Source organism: Molossus molossus, unplaced genomic scaffold (genome assembly GCF_014108415.1).
Source record: "Molossus molossus isolate mMolMol1 unplaced genomic scaffold, mMolMol1.p scaffold_m16_p_4, whole genome shotgun sequence".
In the NCBI taxonomy this organism is placed as follows: domain Eukaryota; kingdom Metazoa; phylum Chordata; class Mammalia; order Chiroptera; family Molossidae; genus Molossus; species Molossus molossus.
Window position 1 is genome coordinate 86,209,414 of NW_023425377.1, and position 24,042 is coordinate 86,233,455.

Below are 24,042 nucleotides of genomic sequence, written 5' to 3' on the forward strand. Positions count from 1 at the left end.
TGAGAAGGTTTGTATAACGAATTGAATTACTCTGCATTTGTCAAACGCAGTTCATTTGAAAACCTGGGTGAGTGTGGCAGATAAGGAACTCGAGAATGGAGTTAGTGCTTGAGGGACAGATGGCCATCTGCTGTCCCCACAAAGCCACCCAGAGCAGTAGCAGAAGGGGCGCAGCTGCCTGGCCCCTGCTGGGAAGGACAAGCGTGCGGCCTCCTGGCTCCAGCTGAGGCCTGCGTGAACTGCTAGCCTGCTCTGACTTTGGCCAGGTCTCTCAGCTGCATTCAGTGTTTTAAATTCAGCTTTTGTTCCTCTTAGTTCCTAGTTTATACACTCAAGTTTCAAGAACAGCAAAAGCTGTGTGCAGGGGATTGGATTGAAAGCCAAGTGGGATGTGGCATCCTCCTAGCATGTGTTTAATCTTCCTTCTTACCCAGCAGTGACAGACTCGCCTGTGACTCGCTGAGATCTCAGCTTGGACTGGGGAGGACGTGTTTGAAAAAGCCCCTTAGGCTGAGAATCACTGTTGTAGGGCATTTAAGTGCTTTCTAGAAACTGTTAGTGCCCTCACTGTATATAGTCTAGTCTACTCCTTTATCGCAGTCCTGTATGTAGTGACTTTGAGGTTTGTCCAGCACTAGTGTTGGATTTGCAGTGTTATACACACACCCACACCGATTTCCCTCCTGTGACCTCCCCCCATCTGACAGTGTGCTTAGTTTTTCAGTCCATGGTGGCTTCAGTTATTTGGTTCATTTGAGGCTGTCCTGGACAAACTAAACTGACTTGTCATGTACCTACCATACAGCTATGAGTCAAACTGAATAATAATCTTCCAAGAAGTTTAAAGCATCAAAACTTGGTTTGAGATTCCAATGTAGGTGTTAAAATTTTGTGTGTTGAAATCTAAGATTAGTTCTGCTTAAGTTCATGGTGGACAGAGCCTTGGTCCGAGGTGGACATACTGGAAGCTTCTCTCGTGGCTCAGTCTGAGCTTCTGTGTGGTTTAGGTGACCTCCAAGGTCCCTCCCAGCTGGAAAGCCATGGAATTTTTACTGTCATGACTTGTGCAGAGGCTTAGATCTCATGCCCACTCCTACATTCTCAGGCAGAACGTTTCAAACCCAGATCAACTTGGATTTCAGATCAGCTGTTTTTTAAAAGTATAATTATACCCCAAATATTTCATGGGACAGTTAATAAAGTATATAGCATTCCTGGCACATAGTCTACTTGATTCCTCCTTACAGTGGAATAATTTAAGTTTTCCTCAGAGGAGTAGCTGAGGTGATGTGGTGATGACCATCGGCGGTAATTGGAGGTTTATTAAAGTATTGATACTGATGCCAATAGTACAATTCTTTTATTTTCTAACAAAGACTCCTTAAGCCAAGTGTGAAGATGACCTGTAGTGCATTTGATTACATCACTTAGCACATCTCTACTGGCTTCCATGGTGAGGGTGGAGTTGCAGAGATGGTGGAGGTAGGAGCAAGTCGTGGAAATGGAATTATTCAACTCAGTTGGGATAGGTAGAATGCGGAACTTCACTGAGGTTATGAACATACTCTAATTGAAATGTTAAGAATAAAATGGTTATGAATTTGTAGCCTTGGTAACCCTTGTTAAACATTTCATAAATGCTATGAGTTTCACATATTTTTCCTACAATATTCACTGGGTGTTTAAGAGCTTATTTTAGGAGCTTCTGATTTGTGACTTCTGAGTCGCATCAGAAGTCAAACTTTGCATGATTTTGGGAAGAGCTAGTCCAACCCGCAGTTGCCAAAGGGAAATATCTACAGGCCAGAGGGACAGGTGCCAATTCATTTCCTCTGTTCCTTCAAGAACCAGTGAACTCCGTTGCTTATGATTCTTACCTAGGCCTGTCCAAAGGGATAGTTCTTAACCAGCAGTGAACCAGTCATAGGGAGCTCTCAAAGCAGCGCACACAGGCTCTGCCTCCACCCCATTCCTGCACTGAGGGTGCCAGGGAAAGCTGGTCCTCCAGCAGGATACTGGGCTATGACATCAAGTCACCATACCCACATGAATCCTTCGGTTGCTGTGGTTTGTCGTTGGCCAAAAAATAAAAAATTGAATACAACTGTGTTCTTATCGCTTTAAGCAGGACCAGAGCTCATCAAGGCCTGGGGTCACATTTTGGGGATGCATTTACAGAGAAGGTTTGATGAGAGTGACAAGGAACTAAAAGAATCCATGGTTTGAAAGGATGCTGGAGCAGTGAGAAGCTAAAATTATTTACTTTGTTCTCCCAAACTGAAACAAGATAGCCCTGGTTAGTTAGTTTAAAGAGCACCCAGATCCATGGGACCGTGATTCTTTCTGGGGGATAAAGACAGACAGCAGCCACAAGTCTACAGACAGTGACAAATGACCTTTGACATCCCACCAGGACAGACTTTACATTGAAGGAGAAACCTTTTATTGGCACAGTCATTCCTTTCCTTGTTAAATTTAATAGGATGCAGCAGTGATTTTTAAACAATCAGAGCCAGTTTCTCCCACACTATTTTCACTGTTGTATTAGAGGTCGGTAGGCCAGTCAAATCAAGCCTACCCAGTTTTGTTTTAAGGAGACTAACTACAACAGCTCTTCCAACTATTAAGACTATCATTCTCATGATCAGCTGAAGTGCACAAAAAAATACAACTTCTGTTTGAAAGGAATCATGCCAAGGACAAGATTGGAGCAGGTTAGCAACACCAAAGCTCAATAGAAGCAGGGGCCCCAGGAGAGTGGCTTTTTCCAAAGGGCTGCCCGCTATTTCTCTTCTCAACCTATTTCCAAATCTAGAAAGCTACTTGCTTGGAGGTATTGCTGATGGGTGGGAAGCTATCTTGTTAGGAAATCCACTTTTCATTCCTTTGGAAAAATCTACAAACCCTTTAGGTCATGCTCCCGGTGATGCACAGATGGGGAAGGATGAAAGATGGTGGAGGTGGTTGGAGCAAGAGCCAGAGCAGCACTAGTCTAAGGGGGAAGGACTTGCTTTGCTTATAACTGTGGCTTGTGTGGTGTAAGTGCATTGTGACAAAAGTCCACTGAATGGGCTGGGAGGTAGCCAGGCCCTGGACGTGTCTCCTTAGAAGACAGCTGTCATGGTAGACACGAGGTTTGGCCCAATCCAGTCCTTCAGGCCCTAACACCCATTTGAACTAAGAGAACAAAAGGCATTCCTATCCCTCATCTCATCCCCAGCCCCACTGGCTATATTCAGGGAAACATTGCCCCAGGGCTGTCTGGAAGGGCCCACGGCAGGTTAGATCCTTCTCCAGTACTGCTCAGTGCACGGGAGTCCAGCCACGATTTCCGATTCAATTCCACAGTGATCCTGTCCTCTGAGGATTTTAAAGAAGCCTGGAAAGCAAAAGTAAGATGCCTTTAAAATGTTGTGGTCCTTGCCAACATATTCAGACTCATCCTGGAAAGGCCCAGGAGCGGAAGTCACCAAACAGACACAAGCCGCGCCAGGGTGCTCTATCAGCTTCTACTGTTGGCCCCGCAGCCCAGCTCCACAGCATGAGGCCTCTGGATGCTACTTCCATGCAACCCCATGGCACCTGCTTCCTACCACCCTCAAGATCAGAAACCTCAGCCCACAGGCACCTGGACATCTGGAAGGTCACAGCCAAGCCCGAGGCCTAGGTTTGGAGCTGTGCAGTGGGTAGAGCAGAGAAAGACATCTCTGTTCTGGCTCACACACCCTATTCTTAGGAAAGGAACAGCCACTGACCATTGTCACCCCAGTCGGTGTTCCAGGAGTTGCCAACCAGCCAGTAGGGGGTGTCATTCTCCACTCCCCAGCCCAGGATGCGGACCGCATGGCCTCCCACCATCTCTCCAGTAACATGTTGGTACACGCCTGAGAAAGGAAAAAACCAGTTCAGCTTGAGTCCCTGCCACTGCCCCATACCTCACAGCATCCCTCCAACTCAGCTGGCTACCCCGGTCAGGACAAACAGGGCCCCGGGAGCCCAAAAGGCCTACCACTGTTTTCAGACCAGGCTCTGTATTCAGGAATTACTTAAATATATTTTTGAAAGCCCAATACACAAATATGTTGAGTAAACATTAAAATGGAGTCCAACAAAACATGCCTATGGTTGCCCTTAAAACTAAAGTTATAAATTCTAATTTAAGAGAAATTTAATGTTAAGATACCAATGATCTGTTGCACATACTGGGACTGCATGTAACGAGTGATGTACAGAAAGCAGTCTGTGGCTGAGAGTTCAGCTGCTGCTCTGCAGTCACCGGAGAGGTGATGGGAGACTGAGCCAGTGGTGGTCGATGGAGAGCGACACTGGCTAACGTGCCCAGGGGACTGGCCAGCCCTTGTGAGTCACTGTTGAGCTGGAAATGTATTCTTTTATAACATGGCTGGAGACTGTGATAAGAACTACCAGCTTTATAGTATTTTTTCCTCGCCAGAATCATCTTCCTTTGTCCAATCCTTGTTTATAGGAGTTGAGAGCTTTGAAGTTTTCAGTCTAGCAGAATGTACATGAGAGAAGCGCTCAGCACAGAGAGCTCCCGGGCCCAGGACAGGCCTGGTCCCTGCTGCCTTGCACGCAGCAGGTGTCCCCCGATTCTTCCTCCCCTGAGTGGAAGGCATGATGTTAGGGCTTTGTCAAGAAAGGATGAATAAAGCGGGTCACTCAGTCCAGACACATAAAGCCTGCAGTTACGATGTGATGAGTATGCTGATGAAGCAATGGAGGTGTACGGAGGCGAACAGAGGCGAACAGAGGTGGGAGCCAGAGGCCCGAGGGAGGTGAGGAAAGGCTTTCCTGAGGAGACATTTGAGCTGGCTATCAAGGGATGAGTGAAATGAGCAGGACTTGGCCCTACAGAAACACTCTGGAGAGGGATCTGACTAGCACATGCAGAAGAGGCAAACAGGTGCAAGAAAGCAGAGCAGGGGCAGCTGCTGAGAGCAGGGGCCAGCTGCTGAGGGGTCTGCAGAGCAGGGTGAGGGGAGGCCTGACACCCTCCTTCTGGACATCCTGCCTCCTCCTCTGATTAAATCCTGCTGCCCCCTGAACCCAGACCTCCCTTCCCCGTTGCCATCGGAGCCAATACACACCGGACTTGTACATCAGGAAGTCTGAGTACACGGAGAAGGCTGCCTCCACCGGGCCGTTTTTGTAGATCTCTGCCATGATCTCCTTCTCGCTGCTGGGGACGCTGTAGGACTGGCACCCTGGCAAATGAACCAGCAAGTGAGGTGAGGCATGCCCTCTGTAGCTCCATCCCTGATGGGGCGCCACCACGTGGAGACTGAGCATCGAGGGGACCTGCCCAGTCTGGGAGGGGGGCCAGGTGGGACCAGCGGGGTGGTGATCAAGGGCCCCCTCAGGGAAGAGTGACTGGGCTGGATCTGGAAGCTGAGAAGCGGGAGGATGTGGCCTTGAAAGCAGAATGGGACCCAGGAGGACTAGGCTAGGTCACTCCCCTGTAAAACAAGGGGGTTGGTCCCCTCCAACTCTGAAGGTCTGATTCTTAAAACAACATTCCTGAGATGGAATTCAGGGTGGAGACAGAAAACACAACAGGTAGGCAAGAGGCATGCATGCCCTTCCTTTATCCATCCCGTGTTCCTGACTCTTAAGGTTCAGTTGCCCTGGCCTCCTCCTTTGGCTTGGGAAGGCTGTCAGTGGGTCTCAGGCCCGGCGTACTTACCAAAGTGTTTGTCGTCTTTGTAGGATGGGGTGTAGCCCGGCTCACAAATCTTGCTGCACTTGGGGGTGTCCCCCCCCTCCCCTGAGCATGAGGGCCGAGAGCCATTCACATGGTGCTCACAGGGAGGGATGGAGTAGGGTCTGCAACCTGGGGGGACCAAGTAGAAAGAAGAGTATTGGCCAATGGCCCCTACAGAGGCCCCTAAGTCTAGAAAGAATCAGGACGACAACTGATCTTCAAGTCTGCAGCTTGGGTCTGTTCTCCCCTGTTGCTGATTCTGCCTTGTGAGAGGACTGGCTTGTCTTTCTACCCCATTCTTCAGCCCAGCCCTCTTGCCCTCAACCCTCAACCTTCTCTAGGGTGGAAAATGAGACCACTATTATTCACTGCTTAAAAATCCATCTGGCTAGATAGGGACTCAGGGCAGACACTCACCTACATGGGAGTCATAGAGGCCACCGGAAACCAGGCCTTTTTTTGTCCAGAAGTTCCAAGCGCCGGAGGGAAAGCCCCCATTACAGCTAAGAAAAGAGCCATTCATTAAGTCACCATGCGAGAGGTGCTATCTGCTCCCAGACCACTGCCCAGTGGAACCACCATGCCTTTAGCAACTGGCCCAGCAGTTCTCCAGATCCTAACAGACCCCCAGTTCATCCTCCCCTGGACTGTCCCTTCTTCCAGAGACTCACCCAAGCTCTCTGCCCCACCCACCAAGACCCTCAGGAAGACAGAAGGACGCTCATCTTCCTGTCTACACCAACCCAGGTTGTGTCCTTTCTAAACCAGGGATTCCCAATCAGGGAGCACACAGAATTCCCCTGGGGTACTTACAAAACCACCAGTGCCAGAAATTCTAACTTAATTGGTGTGGGGTCAGGCCCCAACACACCTTTTTTTTAGAGGGCAGCAACCCAGGCAGTGAGACCAATCTGGGGAACCATTATCCTTAACTACAGACAAGGAAGCAGGCCCTGAGGCCACTATATTTCCCTGCGCAGAAAAAGGGAACAAGGATGAAAAAAACCAGACCTGAGATTAGAAATCTGACCACACATCCTGAGCCCATCTGTTTTGCCCAGACGCCAGCACCCACATCCAGCCGTGTGGGGCCAGCTTTCTGACTCCCCTGATCACCACAGGGCCCAGACCACATCCGTCCTGAAGGAGTACCACTCCCACCCCAGGGAGCCGCAGTCGGCCTCACCTGAGGGGGTCTCAGCCCAGGGTCTCCCTGGTGCCTTTCCCTGGGTAGAAGGTGTTGCCTCAGACTCACCCTTCCCCACACTGGAAGCCACAGCAGGTGAGCAGGTCCTCAGCAGACACCTCCACACTGACATGCCCATTGGTGAGGATGCAGATCCGGTCAGAAATGGCTTCCACAGCTCCAAATGCCTGCAGAAACAAGCCCCACCCAGGTAAGCCCCACTTCTGGGATGTGGGACCCCCAGCCACCATCTAGGAGGACCAGAGGGGCCACCTCAGACCTTCTTGGTGGCTAGTCATTTTCAGCAGCAGGTGAGGGTCCTGGCACTCAAGCTTAGCTTTAAAATTCAGTCCTCCCCAAACCACTCTACCTGGGCACTCAGTTCATTTCTGAAACATGTGGGGTTTTTTGTTTGTTTTTTTAATCCTCACCCAAGGACATTTTTGCACTGATCTTCGGAGAGAGCAGGAGAGATAGAGGGAGGAAGAGAGAGAAACATTGATGTGAGAGACACATCGAGTGGCTGCCACCCACACGACCCCAACCAGGGCTAGGGACAAACTGCAGCCGAGGTACGCACCCTTAGCGGGAACCGAACCCGGGACTCTCTGGTCTGCAGGCCGACACTCTAACCACTGAGCCAAACTGGCCAGAGCTGAAACACAGCTCCTGGTCTGGTCAATATGGCTCAGTGGTTGAGTGTCGACCCAGGCACCAAGAGGTTGTTGGTTCGATTCCCAGTGAGGACACATGCCCAGGTTGTGGGCCTGATCCCCAGTGAGGGGCATGCAGGAGGCAGCCAATTGATGTTCTCTCTCATCGATGTTTCTATCTCTCTCTCCTCACTTCCTCTCTGTAAAATCAATAAAAGGAAAAACAAAAAAACATAAAAAACACAGCTCCCACAAAGGACAAATATTCTATGATTTCACTTCTATGAGGCAGCCAGACTAGTCAAAGTCATAGAGACAGAAAGTAGAAGTGTGGTTGCTGAGGGCTGAGGAGAGAGCAGATGGGGTTGTCAGTGTTTAATGGGGACAGAGTTAAGTTTTGCAAGATGGCAAGAGCTGTGTGGATGGATGGTGTTGATGGCCACACAATGTGAACATACTTAATGCCACTGAATTGTGCAAGAAAGAATGATTTAAGCCCTGGTCCGTGTGGCTCAGCTGGTTGCGCGTCATCCCATACACCAAAAGGTGGAGGGTTCAATTCCTGGTCAGGGCACATACCCCAGTTGCAGTTTCAATCCCTGGTTGGGGAGCGTGCGAAAGGCAACCGATTGATGCTTCTCTCTCACATAGATGTCTATCTCTGTCTTTCCCACTTCCTCACTCTAAAATGAATTTAAAAAAAAAAAAAAAAAAGCCCAACCAGAGTGGCACAGTTGGTTTAGCATCATCCCATACACTGAAAAGCTACCTGTTCGATTCCCGGTCAGGGCACATACCTGGGTTGCAGGTTTGATTCCCAGAGAACAGATGGAGGGCAACTGACTGACGTTTCTCTCTCACATCAATGTTTCTCTCTCTCTCCTTCTCCCCCTCCTCTCTGTAAGCATGTCCTCAGGTGAGGATTAAAAAACAACAAAAATGATTAAGATGGTTAAATTTATATTGTGTATTTCTCCATGGTTAAAAAACAAAATTAAGACAGCTCACTGAGTCTTCATGGTGCAGAGTAGAGATCAAAACTAATAGTTGGGCTAATGGCTCAGGACAGCATGTCAAATAGAGAAATAAAAACACTTCACAGCCCACACACAGGCAGTGCCCTGTGCAGGGCGTTCTGTGTATTCCTTCTTCCACCTAGTCCTTGCAATAATTCTTGGCCATAAGGATCTCGATTATTTTTATATTAGTGGAGACTGAGACTCAGTAACATGCCCAGTCACGATAGGTCCAACCCCAACTCCCCTGGTCACTCCCGGCATCCCCCCCCTCCGGGCCAGCAAGGCCTCACCCAGCAGGAGCCACAGGAGCCCTGGTCTCTGATCTCCTTGATGGTTGGGCAGTTCGGCCACTGTTCCCGGGCATCGAAGTTTTCAGGCAGAACTATATCATCAGCAAGCCAGACTCTGGATAAAGGAAGGTCTTTGTTATAAGCTCGCCTGTGCCGTCCATGCCCCCCCTTACCCCCCGGCCCAGGCCAGCAGACTGCAGGCCGTCCCCTAGAAAGAGAGTGAGGCACACAACATACAGAAGAGGGATGTCCTCTTGAATTTTAGATAACAAAACCTGATTCCACTGGTTTTGAACACAACATATCATTTCACGTGCCTCTTTCTCAATTTATTTCATGGGTATTTTTCAAGAGTTTCAGCCACAGGGTCCAGACAATTGTTGCTTGCTTCCCCGGCCCCACTCCCAATCATCAGACTCTGCCCAGACTCCTCACCATGTGCAACGTCCCATAACTTCACTATCCCATCCTCACTGTTCGGTTTTTCTAATGCTTCCTACAAGAGTAACAATGTCTACATGAAAAATGTCCAGAGTTTTCTAGAAAAATGAAACACGAATGGCAGATCACTTGGCTTTTTCTAGATTTTCCTTATTCAAGATTGGACCCATTCAGATTGTAGAGACCCAGACCTGGAGCCTTTCCCACTGGGGCTCCGAGCCACCTGGAGAAGCCAAGCAGGAAACACTGGCATTCGGGAGCCCTGCCCCGAGTATCGTTTCTGGGAAAAGTGAGACCTGCGGATGCCAGGGAGGCCTTCTCTCTTCCCTCCTTGCCACTGTTCCCAACAAACACCTGCTACTCATGCCACAGGGGGTGGGCACTTACCTCTGGGGCAGCTTGGGCCCACCCAGTTTGGTGCCACATAGTCTCTTCACGTAGCTCAGTTCCACATTGTGGAAGTTGTGTCCAGCCTGGAAGAGAGCCCATCCGCACCAGTCACCCACCGTAGAGGGCGTGTTTCCAGGGACAGAGTGGATGAGAATAGGCTCGCTGCTCACACGCAAGGCCTGACAAGGCCAGGGGTCCCTTCCAACCCAGTCTGGCCTACAGCTCCAGACCAAATTTCCCCCAAGTTCATGTTGAAACCTATCAGCAATGTGCAGACACCTGGAGGTCCGCCTCCGAGAGGTGCTTAGATCATAAGGGTGGAGTCCTCAGGAAGGGGATTAGTACCGGGATTAAAGAAACCTGAGAACTCCCCTGCCCCCCCCACCACATGAAGACACAGAAACCAGCCCTCCACAAGCTGGAAGAGGGTCCTCACTAGACCCTGAGCACGCTGGCACCTTGATCCTGTACTTCCAGCCTCCAGAACTATGAGCAATAAATTTGTTTAAAAGCCACCCCATGCATGACGTTCTGTGACAGCAGCCTGAAGAGACTAAGGTGGGCACCCTGAAGAACAGGCCAGGACCAGCCAGAGGGACCGGGTGAGCAGCATGCAGCTCTCAGGCTAGTGGTATCTCCTCTTTTTGCAGATGTCAAGAGAGAGCCCCCCGCAGCCCTGAACATGACCTATTCCTCATTTCTTGCTTCCCGAAGTCCCAGGCCTCAGGGCTAGACAGAATCAAGGAGCTGGACGCACTGATGAGCTGTAACACCTACCATGGTGGAGCTCATAGGATACCTAGTTATGAACACTTCCAAAGCTTGTTCATCCCCCATGCTCACACACAGGATGGACACACACACACACAGAAGGGGGGCAAGGAGGAGGTAGGCATGGTCTTGAGAGGCTATGACTTTGAATCAGATTTTCAATTGTCGCGGGGGCCACAGTGCAGCCACCTCGGCTGGGAGCCGGAGTGCCCAAAGACCCTTGGGAGGGACACATGCAGTAAGCGGCCCCCACAGCCCACCTTCCATGTAGTGTTCCGTTTGTTAACATAGTTGAGCAGCTCATCTGACAGGGGCTGGAAATGGAGCTGGCTCCGTGCACTGGTCAGCACCACCAGGCAGCTGAGGGTGGCCAAGAGCTGCCACATTTTGGAAGCCTGATCCTAGATTCACCTAGAAAGGAAAGGACACAAGACATCAGAGGCTGCTCCTCCTTCCCTCAGTTCAAGCGCTCAACGTACAACAAGGGGGCCCTTTCGGGCAGCATGGTTCTGGGGCCAGAACGGCCGCTTGTCCTCTTCTGTTCCTCAGTTTCCTCTTTTGTCAAGCCTGGGCGTGGCCACTGAGAGCTCTCCAGGACCTGCAGTCCCAGTGGGCCCTGGGCCTCTTCCCAGAGTACCGACCTGTGCCGAGCCACGGTCTGACTATTCCGTGCCCCCAAATTCATGTGGAAATCCTAACCCCCAATGTAATGGTATTAGGACTTGGGGCCTTTCGGAGGTGATTAGGTCATGTGAGTGGAACCCTCAGAAATGGGATGAGTGCCCTTATAAAAGAGACCCCAGAAAGACCCCTTGCTCCTTCCAACATGTGAGCATAGTGGGAAGTCTATGACCAGGAAGGGGGCCCTCACAACCATGCTGGCGCCCTGATCTGGACTTCCAGCCTCCAGGCTGTGAGAAATGAAAGAATGTTTAGAAGTCACCCAGTCTGTGGTATTCTGTTGGAGCAGCCTGAATGGGCTGAGACAGACCACGTGTGCTTCTCCTACAGGTGGCCGGGAGCCAGGACAGAGAAAGCGGAAGGGCTGTGTTGCCTGCAGTGAGGCCCTGTGCAGCTGGGGCCTGGTGATGCGTGCTGCCCGGGTCTCCAGGGCTGTCGCTCGGAGCAAGGGCTGAGCTCACCGTCTGAAATGGTGTTGTTCACTGGATGGTGTGGCCCAGACTATCTTGTGAGCTGTGAGGACATGGGCTGACTTGCTGTCTGTTGAAACCCCAGGGCCCGAGCCACAAGCAGTATGAATGAGCCTGCCCTACATGAATGAATCCATCTACATCTTCAGGTTTAATTGAGTCTGGTGCCCTCTCTGCTATGGCCAATCTGCCTCTCCACGGATTTGTAGGAAAGTTGAGACTTTTCCCAAGTGATTGCTCTGAAAGAGCCAACAGTCTATCCGTGTGCTGAGGCTGGCATGTGCCACCCTCCGGAGAGCCAGGGAGGCAGGGCTGGTCTGGCCAGTGGCAACCATCTCCTGGGATTTTTTCCGGGTGTTGCAGTCAGCCAAGGGCCCTCCTTCCAGTTCCAGAGATGGGGCTTCCAGAAAGGGAAACCACCACATCCCAACCGCAACCCTTAGTTCTGGGACTGGCTTGTGACTCATAGACAGCGATTTCCAGCTCAGTCTCTGAATCATGCTCTCCGGCCAGCAGCTCTACGAAAACAAGAGATTCGTCCTGGTGCCTGGTGAGATCCTCATCCAGCGGGGACTGAGTGTGTGGGGGGCAGGGATTTCCTGTCCGGAAATGACCCACCTCCTCAAGGGCACAGGTCCTTGTGAGGGTCACGTGAAGATGATATAACTTAGGTGACAGCCTTTAACACACTGCCTCCCACACACCTAGATACATTGGAGGGAATATTTAAACTTCATTGTTGCTTAAGCAACAATTCATCTGGAAGAATAAATATAAGAACAGCAAAAATACAGAAGAAAGGAGAGCAAGACAGTTGTGGAAAAAAGCAAGGATGGAGGCCTGGCCCTCGAGGTAGTAACTGTATTATAAGCCCCAGTGATGCTGGCCCAGGACCAACCTGATCAACAAAACAGACCATTCAGAGGCATATCCTGTGTGGGAACTTAGCGTGAGTGGCAGAGGCGAGTGAGAAACTGTGTTATCTCAGCAGACAGTGCTTGCACAACTGGCTATGCACTTTGGAAAAATATTAAAAAGAAAGACTAAATCTTTCCACTCGATTCCTTACCCACAGAAAGTGCAACATGGAACAAACCTTGAATAAAAACACCGACGTATGAAGAAAACAAGTGCACTCTGAGGAATGCCGAGAGTGACACAGATCAGAACCTTAAAGGGGAAATGTTTGATTACAGGAAAATAAGGCCTCTCTTCTAGAAAAACAGCAAGTGACAAGCAAACAAAAATGAGAGCTTACATCTACTTAAGCCTTCGTTCCCTTATCACACAAAGGGCTCTTAAAATCGGAACAGAAACTTTGCAATATAAAAATGCCAAAAGGACATACACATTGAATTTACAGAAAAAGAACTACAAATGGCCAACACAGATATTAAAGATGCTCAACCACAGGCATATACAGATAAAATTAAGGAGATATTGATCTTCAACCAGACTGGCAAAGGTGAGACAGTTTGATAGTTCTTGGTGTGGGGGTGACTAACACCCAGCGGAGGACCAGGTTGTCTCCATCAACCTTTTCATCGGCATGCCTTCTGACTCAGCAATCTGACATTTAGATTTATACCAGCCTCAAGCCCGGTCGGTGTGGCTCAGTGGTTAAGTGTCAAACCATGCACCAAAAGGTTGAGGGTTCAATTCTCGGCCAGGGCACATCCCCAGGTTGTAGGCTCAATCCCCAGTGGGGGTCATGCAGGAGGCGGCCAATCGATGTTCTCTCTCATAGATGTTTCTATCTCTCTTCCTCTTCCTTCCTCTCTCTCTAAAATCAATAAAGAGCCCTGGCTGGTTTGGCTCAGCGGTTGGAGCGTCGGCCTGCGGACCAGAGAGTTCAGTTCCCGCTAGGGGCACGCACCAATAAATAAATAAATAAAACCAATAAAGAAAAAAAAATTAAAAACAAAAAATCCTCACAGAGTTGCAGGTACATGGGTGTTCCCTAAATATTCTTTGTATTAGCAGAAGACCAGAAACCAAACATGGGTCGAATAACAAGAGTAACTGGTAAGTTACAGTAAATGGTGAAATAATAGACTACAAAGCAGCCCTTTAAGAAATGCAGTAGTTGAAGTGAATCACATTGTACCAATAAAGTAAACATGTCCAGGATACATGCCACAGGTAAGTGCATGAACGCATTAAGCAATGGACAACTACCATATATCCGGCCACTACGTGTAAAACATCAAGAAAAACAACCGAAGTAATAAGTAACTGCAACAGGGGAATTTATTATTCACTGTATGTCCTTTAAAAAAAAAAAAAAGAATATATTATATTTGAAGCTTTGTTCTTTTAGGAAGAATGGTTAGGGCTACCAAAGACCCCACGCCACCAAACTGGGGAAAGAACACTGGTTCTAATGAACCCCCAAAGGCACTTAGAGTCATCACCCTGGCCACCAATGAGGCTCCCTCCCTAATGACTTCTTGCTTGAACCACCACCTTCCCATTTTTAGTGACTCATGGGGAGGCTGCCACTCACATGACCACATGTGAGGGATTCATGCAACCTCCAAACTGTTAGGTAAATGTCTCACGGTGTCCTCACATGGGAAAAAGGGGCAAAGAGCAATCTGGGGAGCAAAACAGTCCGGTTCCCGTCCTTTTATCGACATCCTCTGACTTAACACTCAGCATCTTAACATTTTTCCAAGACTGAAGAACCTAGTGCAGTAGGCAGCCCCAGTGGAACGCTCCATAAACGTCAACAGGAGTGTCCCCAGGTGCGCCCTGGGTGCTCAGCCATCTGCTGAGATGTTAAATCGTCAGCAAGTGGAGAATGGAAGTGCTTCCAAGGCAACTCAGATTTTAAAACAGTTTCTCTGTGGGAGAGAACAGGCACCTCCCACTTCCCAGATGGTTCTTAGCTCCTGCTAGTCCTGAGTCCTGCCAGGCCCCCAGGCTCCTGCACCAGACGTGTCCTTCATGCATGCATTCTGCTTGTCTTTGGGACCCAGAGGTCCTCCTCCATATTTCCTGTGACTTTGTTCTCCCTCCTTATAACCTCAGTGGAGAACCAGGGTCCCCTCCCATAAATTAGACCTCTGAACCACCGGACTAAGCACCCAGGAAGCTCTCCCTTTCAGCCCAGCACCCTAGGCACAGCAACGTGGCATTATGGGAGAGAGTGTCTGGGTTGGGGGTTCAAGAACAGCAGCCACCTCAGCCAGCGGCGAAGATGAGTACTGGGCTTGGAGTCAGGAGAAGTGCATTTATTTTTTATTTTTATTAATTTATTTTTGTTACAGACATTTCTCCTTTTTTCTCCATTGACACCCTCCTCCCCATCCCCTTGACCCCATTCCCAGCTTTGTTGTCCATGTCCATCAGTGATGCGTACATGCATATAAGTTCTGTGGTTTATCTCTTCCCTGCCCCCAACTCCCTCTTCTGAGGGTTGTCAGTCTGTACCCTACTTCCACGTCTCTGGGTCTACCCTGTTCCTCAGACTGTTACGTTCATTATATTCCACAAATAAATGGATCATGTGATATTTGTCTTTCTCTGCTTGGCTTGTTTTGCTTAGGATAATACTCTCCAGGTCCCTCCATGTCATTTCAAAGGATAAGAGATCTTTCTTTCTTACAGCTGAATAGTACTCCATTGTGTATATGTACTATGACTTTCTTATCCATTCGTCTACTGATGGACACTTGGAGAAGTGCATTTAGATCTTGGCTTTTCCACTCACCAAGTGGGCAGCTTGAGCACCAACCTTCACTGAGCCTTGGTTTCACCACCTGTAACATGGAGCTCATCACCATTAGTTTCTCCCGGTGCAAGTTCAGAGTGAAATGAGGGTGGGCAGAGGCCCCTGGCACAGTGGCTGCTCATTTGGGCATGTTCCGTACCCAGCTCTGACTTAGTGCCCCTTCTGCCTTCGCTCCCTCTTCTTTCCTCCACCCCTAGCCGGTGTTGGAGAATTCCAGTCCACTCCAAATCTGCCTACAATACCTCCACATCACAAAGAAGGGTCTAAATGAAAACAGGTTTTGCCCGGCCAGTGTGGCTCAGTGGTTGAGCGTCGACCCATGCACCAGGAGGTCGCCTGTTCGATTCCTGGTCAGGGCACATGCCCAGGTTGTGGGCCCGATCCCCAGTGGGGGGCATGCAGGAGGCAGCCAATCGATGTTCTCTCATCGATGTTTCTCTCTCCCTCTCCCTTTCTCTCTCTCTACTAATATCAATAAAGAAAAAAATTTAAAAAAGAAAACAGGTTTTAACTTCAATTAACCTCCAAATGGGCTTCAACTGTGAGGGTCTTGAGGCTGCTGAGTCCAAACAATATTAAATCAAATTTCTTCTCCCAGAGGGAACCAAGATCCCCCAAGAGCAGTGGCGATTTCCTTTTAGTGAGCACCAGACAGCTTGCCTTCTCTCCACATCCACACAAATCATGAACCTTGGACACACTACACACAAATGGTCAAAACAACAGGCTGAGCTGTTACCAAGCAGGTCCCGGGTCCCGCGGTCTCAGCATGAAACAACAGCTTTCGCTTCCCCTCTCTATGGCAAATGCTTCCCCTTTATTTCTCAACTCTGTTTTTCCCCCCTTAATTACAAGAACAAACAGAAATTTCTTATTTCCTGAGAGGAGTCCAAACAGGATAAAACCGCTGCAAGTCACAAGCCTGCCTTTCAGGGCGTGGACGGGTAGAGGGAAGCATGGTGGGCGGATGGAATTCTGGTTCTGTCAGCTGGAGTTCCTGGGTAGACCTGGGGTTTTACTACACCCTTTCACCTTTTCCAAGCTAATATCTAGCTTAAAAATGGGGGTGGGAGACTCTGTCATCTCTTTCCTGTCCAGACCCCTACAGCACTTACCAGTTTATCTGAAAGCACATCCCACTACAGTTCTGTAGAATGTCGTGTGAAAAACAAGGGCCTGTGGCCAGGGGATCCTTTTTACCTCTGCTCACAGCAGAACCGTTCCCCAGACTACCTGGAAGCCATTCCTAGGACCACTGTGGACCTTGGGACTCTGGAAAGAGATCCAATGAATAGAGGAGAGCAGCTGATGCCACATCATAGGGGGCTTCAGGTTGTGGCATTCCTGAAGACACAGAATCAGTTTGGGCTGCCACCAGCCTTGATTTTTTTTTTTTTTAAAGAGGTGGTTATAGCCCTGGCCAGTGTGGCATAATGGTTAGATCGTTGGCCCGCACACCAAAGGGTTGCAGGTTTGATGCCCAGCCCTGGTCAGGATGTGTGTGGGAGGCAACCAATCGGTGTGTGTCTCACATCGATGTCTCTCTCTCTCAAAATCAATGAAAAAAATATCCTCAGGTGAGGATTAACAACGACAACAAAAAGAAAGGTGGTTATAGAGCACCCTCAGGTAGAGTGGATTCTAAATCTACAGTGAATCTAATGAGACAGGACGTCTATACTTGAACTTTCCGAATAAGCCAGCTACAGTCTCCTGGCTAACACAGAAAACGCTGAGTGAATGTTCAGCATGTCCTTCCCAGCCTGCAACCTGCTCTTCCCTGTCCACGGCTACTGCTGACACCCTGCTCACCTCCTTCACAGCTGGCTCCAAAGAATCAAAAAACTGAGTGCCTGCACTTTGCCAATAGCCACAAATTGAAGGTTGTGCCTTAATATACATACGTGGCTCTTGATTAGGGGGAAGGTGGAAAGGTAAGAGGGGTGTGAAGACTCAGTGAGACCTTGCTAGTGTACTCGGTGTCTTCCTCTTCCACAAAGGCTTGTCTTGCTCTCGTTGTCATCAGCGGCAGTTATTCCTGAACTTCTAACCACTATAGTACACCCACAATTACACCTCAGTGTGGGGAGCACCGTGGTGACAGACACAAGTGCCTCGACTGCAAACCGGCTGCGATCAACCTGAAGGAAATGCGAGGCCTTTTCGTTTTGACTCTGAATCATAGCCTTTGGTTTGAGTTCTGCTCCATGGCTTTGCTAAAGCAAACACAGTTAATGGCTTCTTGCCTTATAATCTTTCAATGAAAAAAGCCCAGCCTTGCCCTGGCCAGTTTGGCTCAGGGGCAGAGCATCGGCCCACAGGCCAATGAGTCTCGGGTTCGATTCCGGCCAAGGGCACGTACCTTGGTTTTGGTTTGTCCCCGGCCCTGGTCAGGGTCATGCAAGAGGCAACCAGTCGATGTGTCCCTTTCTGTGTCCCTCACCTCAATGCTTCTCTCTCTCCTACTCTATCTGAAGATAAATAGAAAAATATCCTCAGGTGAGGATTAGAAAAAAAAAAAAACAGCCCAGCCTTGGCCGGTGTGGTTCAGTTGGCTGTGAATCCTGTACGACAAAAGTCTCAGGATCTATTCCTGGTCAAGGCACATGCATGACCCCTGGTGAGGGGGCATGCAAGAAGCAGTCAACTGATGCTGTGCTCTCATCTTACATTGATGTTTCTCTCTCTCTCTCTCCCCCTTACTCTCTCAGAAAATCAACTGAAAATAAATTTAAAACAAAAACAAAAACAAAAAACCTGGTCACTGTGGCTCAGTTTGCTGGAGCACCATCCCATACACCAAAAGGTGGCAAGTTCAATTCTCCATCAGGGTACATACCGAGTTGCGGGTTCCATCCTAGTCAGTAGATGTTTCTCTTTCTCTCACTCTCCCTCCCTTCCTCTTTCTAAAATTCAATTTTAAAATTAATTAATTAAATCAAAACAAAAAGGGCTCCTAGTTGCCACCTCTCAATGCTGTGAGGATGAACAGGCACCAGGTTGGCTATCCATCCCCTAGAGCCTGGCTCCCTGCCACTGAAATGTCCCCCCCACCAAGCAACTGCTGTGTCACCCAGGAAAGGCATCCCCTGAAGTTGGCCACCAGTAACACTGCTCCTCTGCCCTGCAGGCTCCAAGGGAACCAGGAGAGGCAGTGAGAAGGCCCCACTTGCCTCAGCCACTCACAGGGCTGCCCACCTGCTGATCACCTGTCCAAAATAAGTGACTAATTCCTACCAGGTTGCCTGCAAACCCTGTAGCTACAGTGCCTACAAATGGAACATTGCGTAAGATCAGCCACAGCAGCCCACATCCTGCAAACAGCAGACGATCACTACCTTAGGCTTAAAACAATGGACCCCAGGAAGGCCCCGACCAGTCAAAAAATTCTGTATTGTTGAGAAACAAGACACAGTTTGGACAAAGTTCTGCAAGCTTTTGCTCACCAGCTAATACTGATTTACTGAGTTGCTGAATGGGTCTCTACATCCCCAGGTCTCAGTTTCCAAATGGGCATACTGCCTGGATGCTCAAGGACCCTGCCACCACTTTATAAAAGCTTTTAGAAATCCTTGGAGATTTAAATGAGATCAGTGTCCAAAGAACACAGCAGCTTCCTAATTCCGTCACGGGCTAGATTACATCTCCCTGCCGGATGGGCACCCGGGCCACTGAGATATTAGAAACCACAAAAGCAAGGAGCAAAAAGGCTTCGCCTCTCTGGCTTGGTCCTGGTTTTCTCTCCTGGGGCCCCAGGAAAAGACACTCATCTCAAGGTTGTTGGGAGATAGGAGATGCTCTTTTTCAAAAAGTCTTTCATGCTGCCTGTCTCAGAGCAGGTAGCTCTTACAAAGAACTACCAAGGGAGCCCTGGCCAGTTTGGCTCAACGGTTGGAGCTTCATCCTGTGGAACAGAGAGTCCCGGGTTCAGTTCCTGCTAGGGGCATGTACCAAAAAAATAAAAGAACTACCAAGGGAAACAGTCTCTCACTAATGTGGTGAATATCCTCTCCCCACCCACAGGCCAGATAATTCTTGCTGTCTCAGGGTAATTTTTTGTTTGTTAATTCTCACCCAAGGATATTTTTTTCCATTGATTCTTAGAGAGAATGGAAGGGAGGGAAGGAGTGGGGGAGAGAAATATCAATGTCCACTGGTTGCCTACCACGCACACTCCAACAGGGGCAGGGGATAGACCTTGCAACCCAGGTACGTGCCTTGGACTGGGAATCAAACCCCCAACCCATCAGTGTGCCATCTGACATTCTAACTACTGAGCCACACTGGTCAGGGCTCAGGGTAATTCTTTTTATTCACAAAAGTATCCCAGTGTGGATAAAAAATTATGATCCTCCAACTTTCAGTGACAAGTGCTGCTATCTTGACCACTAGAACAAAATACCTCCCAAACACCTGCAGGGTGAAGTGGATGGAGAATGGGTGACAGATGGATCCCAAATGACGTTGGATAATGCCTCAACCATGAAGTGACTGAAACTTTTGGCTGACACCACATTCCCAGGTCTTGTGCAAACCCGGAGCCATGTGACGTGTGTGTGTGTGTGTGTGCACGGGCACATTCTGCCCAGGTCCAGGTCAGCAGGTCAGAGGGTTATAGAGAAGCCTAGCCTTCGCTGGGTCTCTTGGAAGAATCCTAGGTGTTTTCAGAGTGCTCTCTACTGAATCAGTTTACTATTTTGGTGATATCTGTCTCATCCTCCTTTCCCCATCCCTGCTGATAACTCTAGGTTATCTTGATGACCAGGCTAGAGTTATTAGCCTGGTAGAGACAGATAACACAGTCAAGAAGGCAGGCATACCTTCTTCCCAGCAGAAAACAGTAATACTGGCAAAGTCTTGTGTAAGCTTTTATTTATTTATTTTTGCAGGTGAGAGACCACCAGAAAAATCAAGGTCTGATAATATTTAGTGTTGGGAAATATGAGGAATAGGAACCCTCCACACTGCTGGGAGTAGAGGTTGGTAAAACCTCATTTTATCTCCAAACACGCCGTCAGTATCTAGCAAAATGGAAGATGCACACACCTCATGACGTAGCAATTAATTTAACTTCTGCTTCTGCCCTAGAGAAACTCTTGCAAAGTGTCAGAGGTCCAGACATATTTAATGTAGTAGTGCTGTGAGCAACAGAGAAAAGCAGAAATAACCTAACTCTCCCACAGTAGACAAATACACTGTACATTTAAGATGAATGAATTAAAACTGTATGTATCAACATAACTCTCAAAAATACCAGTGGGAAAGGATACATGGAGTATAAGGAAAGTTACATGAATTTTAATAACATTGTTCATGGATTGATACAAAGTATTAAAAGTAGAAAGAAAGTACAGGAGAACTATATAGAGAAGAGCAGAAAGGAGCTCGTGTCCCCAGGAAGATCAGAAGCAAGTGGTAATGGACTTGCAGATCAAAGGAGCTGAAACCTGCTCCCTGCCAAGGGGAGCTGTGGCCACGAGGGAAAGCACTCACCCTACAAACCCACACAAGCCCAAGACTTGGAGGCTGTGGAACCGGAGTGGGAATGAAGCTTGAGGTTAAACGTGGGACTGGTTAAAGTCTAGATATGTAATGACATTCGATCCCTAGGCTCCCCCTCCCCCACCCAAAAGAGGGTGGAATATGAACATTAACAGCCAAGGAAGGACCCAGGATTCATCTTCCTCTCTTAGGCGGCCTCCTGGAGTACGTGTAGGGAGCTTAAACCAAGAGAGATGATGCTATGCGACCAGGTGCAGACTGCTGACGGCCTCCCAATATCTGTATGTGCCTCAACTTGACCCATCAACTTATTGTCGACCCCCATCACCTGTCTACATATGACACTGGACCCTATGAAAATGCCCAATTTCCATCATTCGCAATTTCCCATTTTACCTAGTTCAATCTCCCATATTTCTAATTCTTTCCTTATGCCAAACTCTGGTGGTGGACATTGTGAGTCTTCACCCTCTAATATTTCAGTCCTTCTCTCCCAATGGCAGGGACAGGCTACATAACCACCACTCACATTTAAGAAAATCACCCAACAGACATTTCCAAGCTCCCCTGACATATGTTCTCCTGTCACTTCTCAATCCAGCTGCCACTAGTAACTCAAAGTATCTTACCCCTAAAATGAAGGCAACTTCCTACTCCATCTCCTTAGTCAGCAGTTGGGGAAAGAGAAGAAAGAACCAGGCCTCAGTGCCAGCTGCTGAGTCAGCAGCACATGGGTAGGTTTTCCCTGGAGCAAAAAAGCCTCCCTCTGACCAGTTGGAAAACAGGGTTGTCCAGATGCAATATCAAGGAAGTTACTGGAGCCCGGCTGTGTCAGGCCTGTGTTGCTGCCCCCAGGGTCTGGGAAGCACCCAGATGAGGGGTCTGCATCTTTCTACTGGGTAGTACCCCAGCTCTGGGACAACTGCCCAGAAAGGGTTTGTGCAGAACCTCTCTCCAGGGTACCTTCAATTCTCTTTTGGGGAAAGCCACACAGGGTGGGGACAGCCCAGCCCCCTTGGTCACCGTCACCAGTGCCAAAAGGAAACACTTCTCCATTAAGGAAAGGACTTTATGGAAGAAAAGGAAAGAAGCTTTGGTGGAGCCAAACACCCTTCTAAGCCTTTCACCTTCTCACTCTGCACTGATAGGTTCATTCTGATGAATGGAACTCAGCTGCATTCACCTCTGAGTGGAGGCACTTGGGGATCAGGTTTTCCAAGGTAACAAAGGGCGCTAGGCCTCCCTTTGAACCCACCCACTGGGTGAGGGTTTCTACTGGATCAGGCAGAGGTATATGGGACCTGGGCTATTGTCCTCCTCCCTGTGCCTGTTGGTTTCTTCAGTACCCAGAGAAGGGGGTTAGACCTAGGCCCACTAAGAAGGCAAATTCAGCTCATGTCGACCTGGAGTGCCTGCCAGCTAAGCCCCCCAAACCCGGTCCCCCCACACTGCTCCCTAAAAGCTCCCTCTCCCAGGCCTCAGGGTTATAACAGAGAGTTGAGGGCCCAGGGACTCCACCCTGCTTTCTGCTTTCCCACACCACCCCGGGCCTGAGGCAGTTTCCCTTGGGGGAGGGAGAGGACGGGGGAGGGGGGGAACGGCGAGGGGGGTACTGAGGCCCTAGCTGTAGTTCTCAACCTTCCTAATGCCCGGACCCTTAATACAGTTCCTAATGTTATATGGCCCCCAACCATAAGATTATTTTCGTTGCTACTTCATAACTGTAATTTGGCTACTGTTATGTCCTAGGCGACCCCTGTAAAGGGGTCGTTGGACCCCAAAGGGGTCAGACCCACAGGTTGAGAACCCCTGCTAGTCTTCTATCCTCCTCTCTGTTCCTTTTCCTTTCCATCTATAGATTTAACTTTCCATGTGGGTTCCAGCCTAATGCACCCAGTTTCAGGCTCCTGTTTTTCAGTTTCTGTCTTCTGGGGTTCCTGGAATGGTGTGTGATTGTGTGCAGAAAGCTGCCCAGGCAAACCCTCTGAAATAAGAAAATACCTAAAATACATCAGGTAGACACCATTATTTCAGCAGTTTGCTGCGGAAACTGAGGCCCAGAAATCGACACAGGGTGGGGGGGGCAGATTTTAGCCGATAGTCACCGGGTTCCGTGCCAAGCCATTCCTCGCAGGCTCCTCCCTGGGACCACCCCTGCAAACTGCCGGCTCCGCCTGGGCAGCCTCCCAGGCCAGCCCTGGGGACGGGCGGATCGCGGGGTCGAGATGACCCGGCCCGGGACAGAAACACAGCCCTGACCGCGAGCTTCCCAGTCACACAAGGGGCTGGGAGCCCGGGTGCCCGCGAGCGGGTTGTTTTTTGCTTTTCTCACCAGGACGAGTTTTGGGGAGCGCGCGTCTGCCACCCCTACTGGCCCGGCTGTGTCAGCCCGGGAGTCCCCGGGTCCCGCCAGTACCCAGGAGACCCCGCCAGGGCCTGGCGTGGGGCGCACAGGGCCCCAGTGTCCTCATCCCAAGCCAAGGTCACTTCCGCTGCGGTGGCGCTGCGCCTGCGCCCGCCGCCCGCCCGAACTCACCGAGCTCCACCGCCGAGCGACTGGGCCTGCAGCCGACGAGCGCGATCCGGTGCCAGCCTCGGAGCGCCAGCAGCCGTAGCGTCCCCGGGCCGCCCCCGCTCCTATTTACCGCGCCCGTCTCCGCCCCGCGCCCGGCTGACTCGTCACGTGACCGCTGCGAACCCGCGGCCCCACCCCTGGCTCGGGACACGCCTGGCACTCCTACCCCCGCCCCCTGCTCTTCCAGTGGTTGCACCCCCATCCCACCCCCGTCCCCGGCTCCGGGTGACCGGGCATCCCCACCCACTCCCTCTTTTCCTGCGGACTACACTTCATCCTCACCCCCGGCTCCCCGTTGAGCCTCACCCCACCCCCTCCTCCTCTGCTGGCCGCACCCCCACCCCATCCCGACTCCCCTGCGCACCCGGCGCTCGCCTGGGCTTCTCGAAAAGCTGTTGTAGATGGGCGCGCGGGCCGCCGAAGAGGGGCTCTGAGTCCCGCCGGCCTCTAAGCCTGCAGATTGGGGCCTGTGGGGAGCAGAAGGGTACAGAAAGTGTCCCAGCCTAGAAAAATTATCCAAGGGCCGCCGCAGCCTGAACGCAGCGCATTCAGAGCCCGCTGATCCCTGCTTGGGGGAGGGGAGAACTGTGCAGTATTTCATACATT

The 24,042-nt window shown here is 50.0% G+C and overlaps 1 protein-coding gene across 3 annotated transcripts; it reads right to left on the bottom strand.

Moving 5' to 3' along the window:
* Positions 1 to 1,341: 1,341 nt before the first annotated feature.
* CTSB (cathepsin B) lies at positions 1,342 to 23,505 on the bottom strand. 3 transcript variants are annotated; one of them, XM_036240618.1, is made up of 10 exons: positions 23,398 to 23,505; positions 10,733 to 10,883; positions 9,699 to 9,784; positions 8,871 to 8,985; positions 6,978 to 7,096; positions 6,140 to 6,225; positions 5,705 to 5,851; positions 5,109 to 5,225; positions 3,756 to 3,884; positions 1,342 to 3,379 (listed from the first exon to the last, which is right to left on the bottom strand). In XM_036240618.1, the coding sequence occupies exons 2-10, from the start codon at positions 10,856 to 10,858 to the stop codon at positions 3,282 to 3,284; spliced, it is 1,023 nt and encodes a 340-aa protein (XP_036096511.1). In that variant the 5' UTR covers positions 10,859 to 10,883; positions 23,398 to 23,505; the 3' UTR covers positions 1,342 to 3,281. The 3 variants fall into 3 exon arrangements, with proteins under 3 accessions (XP_036096511.1, XP_036096512.1, XP_036096513.1); XM_036240619.1 differs by lacking the exon at positions 23,398 to 23,505 and adding an exon at positions 21,491 to 21,565; XM_036240620.1 differs by lacking the exons at positions 6,978 to 7,096; positions 9,699 to 9,784; positions 10,733 to 10,883; positions 23,398 to 23,505 and having other exon boundaries at positions 8,871 to 8,944.
* Between the last annotated feature and the right edge of the window lie 537 nt (positions 23,506 to 24,042).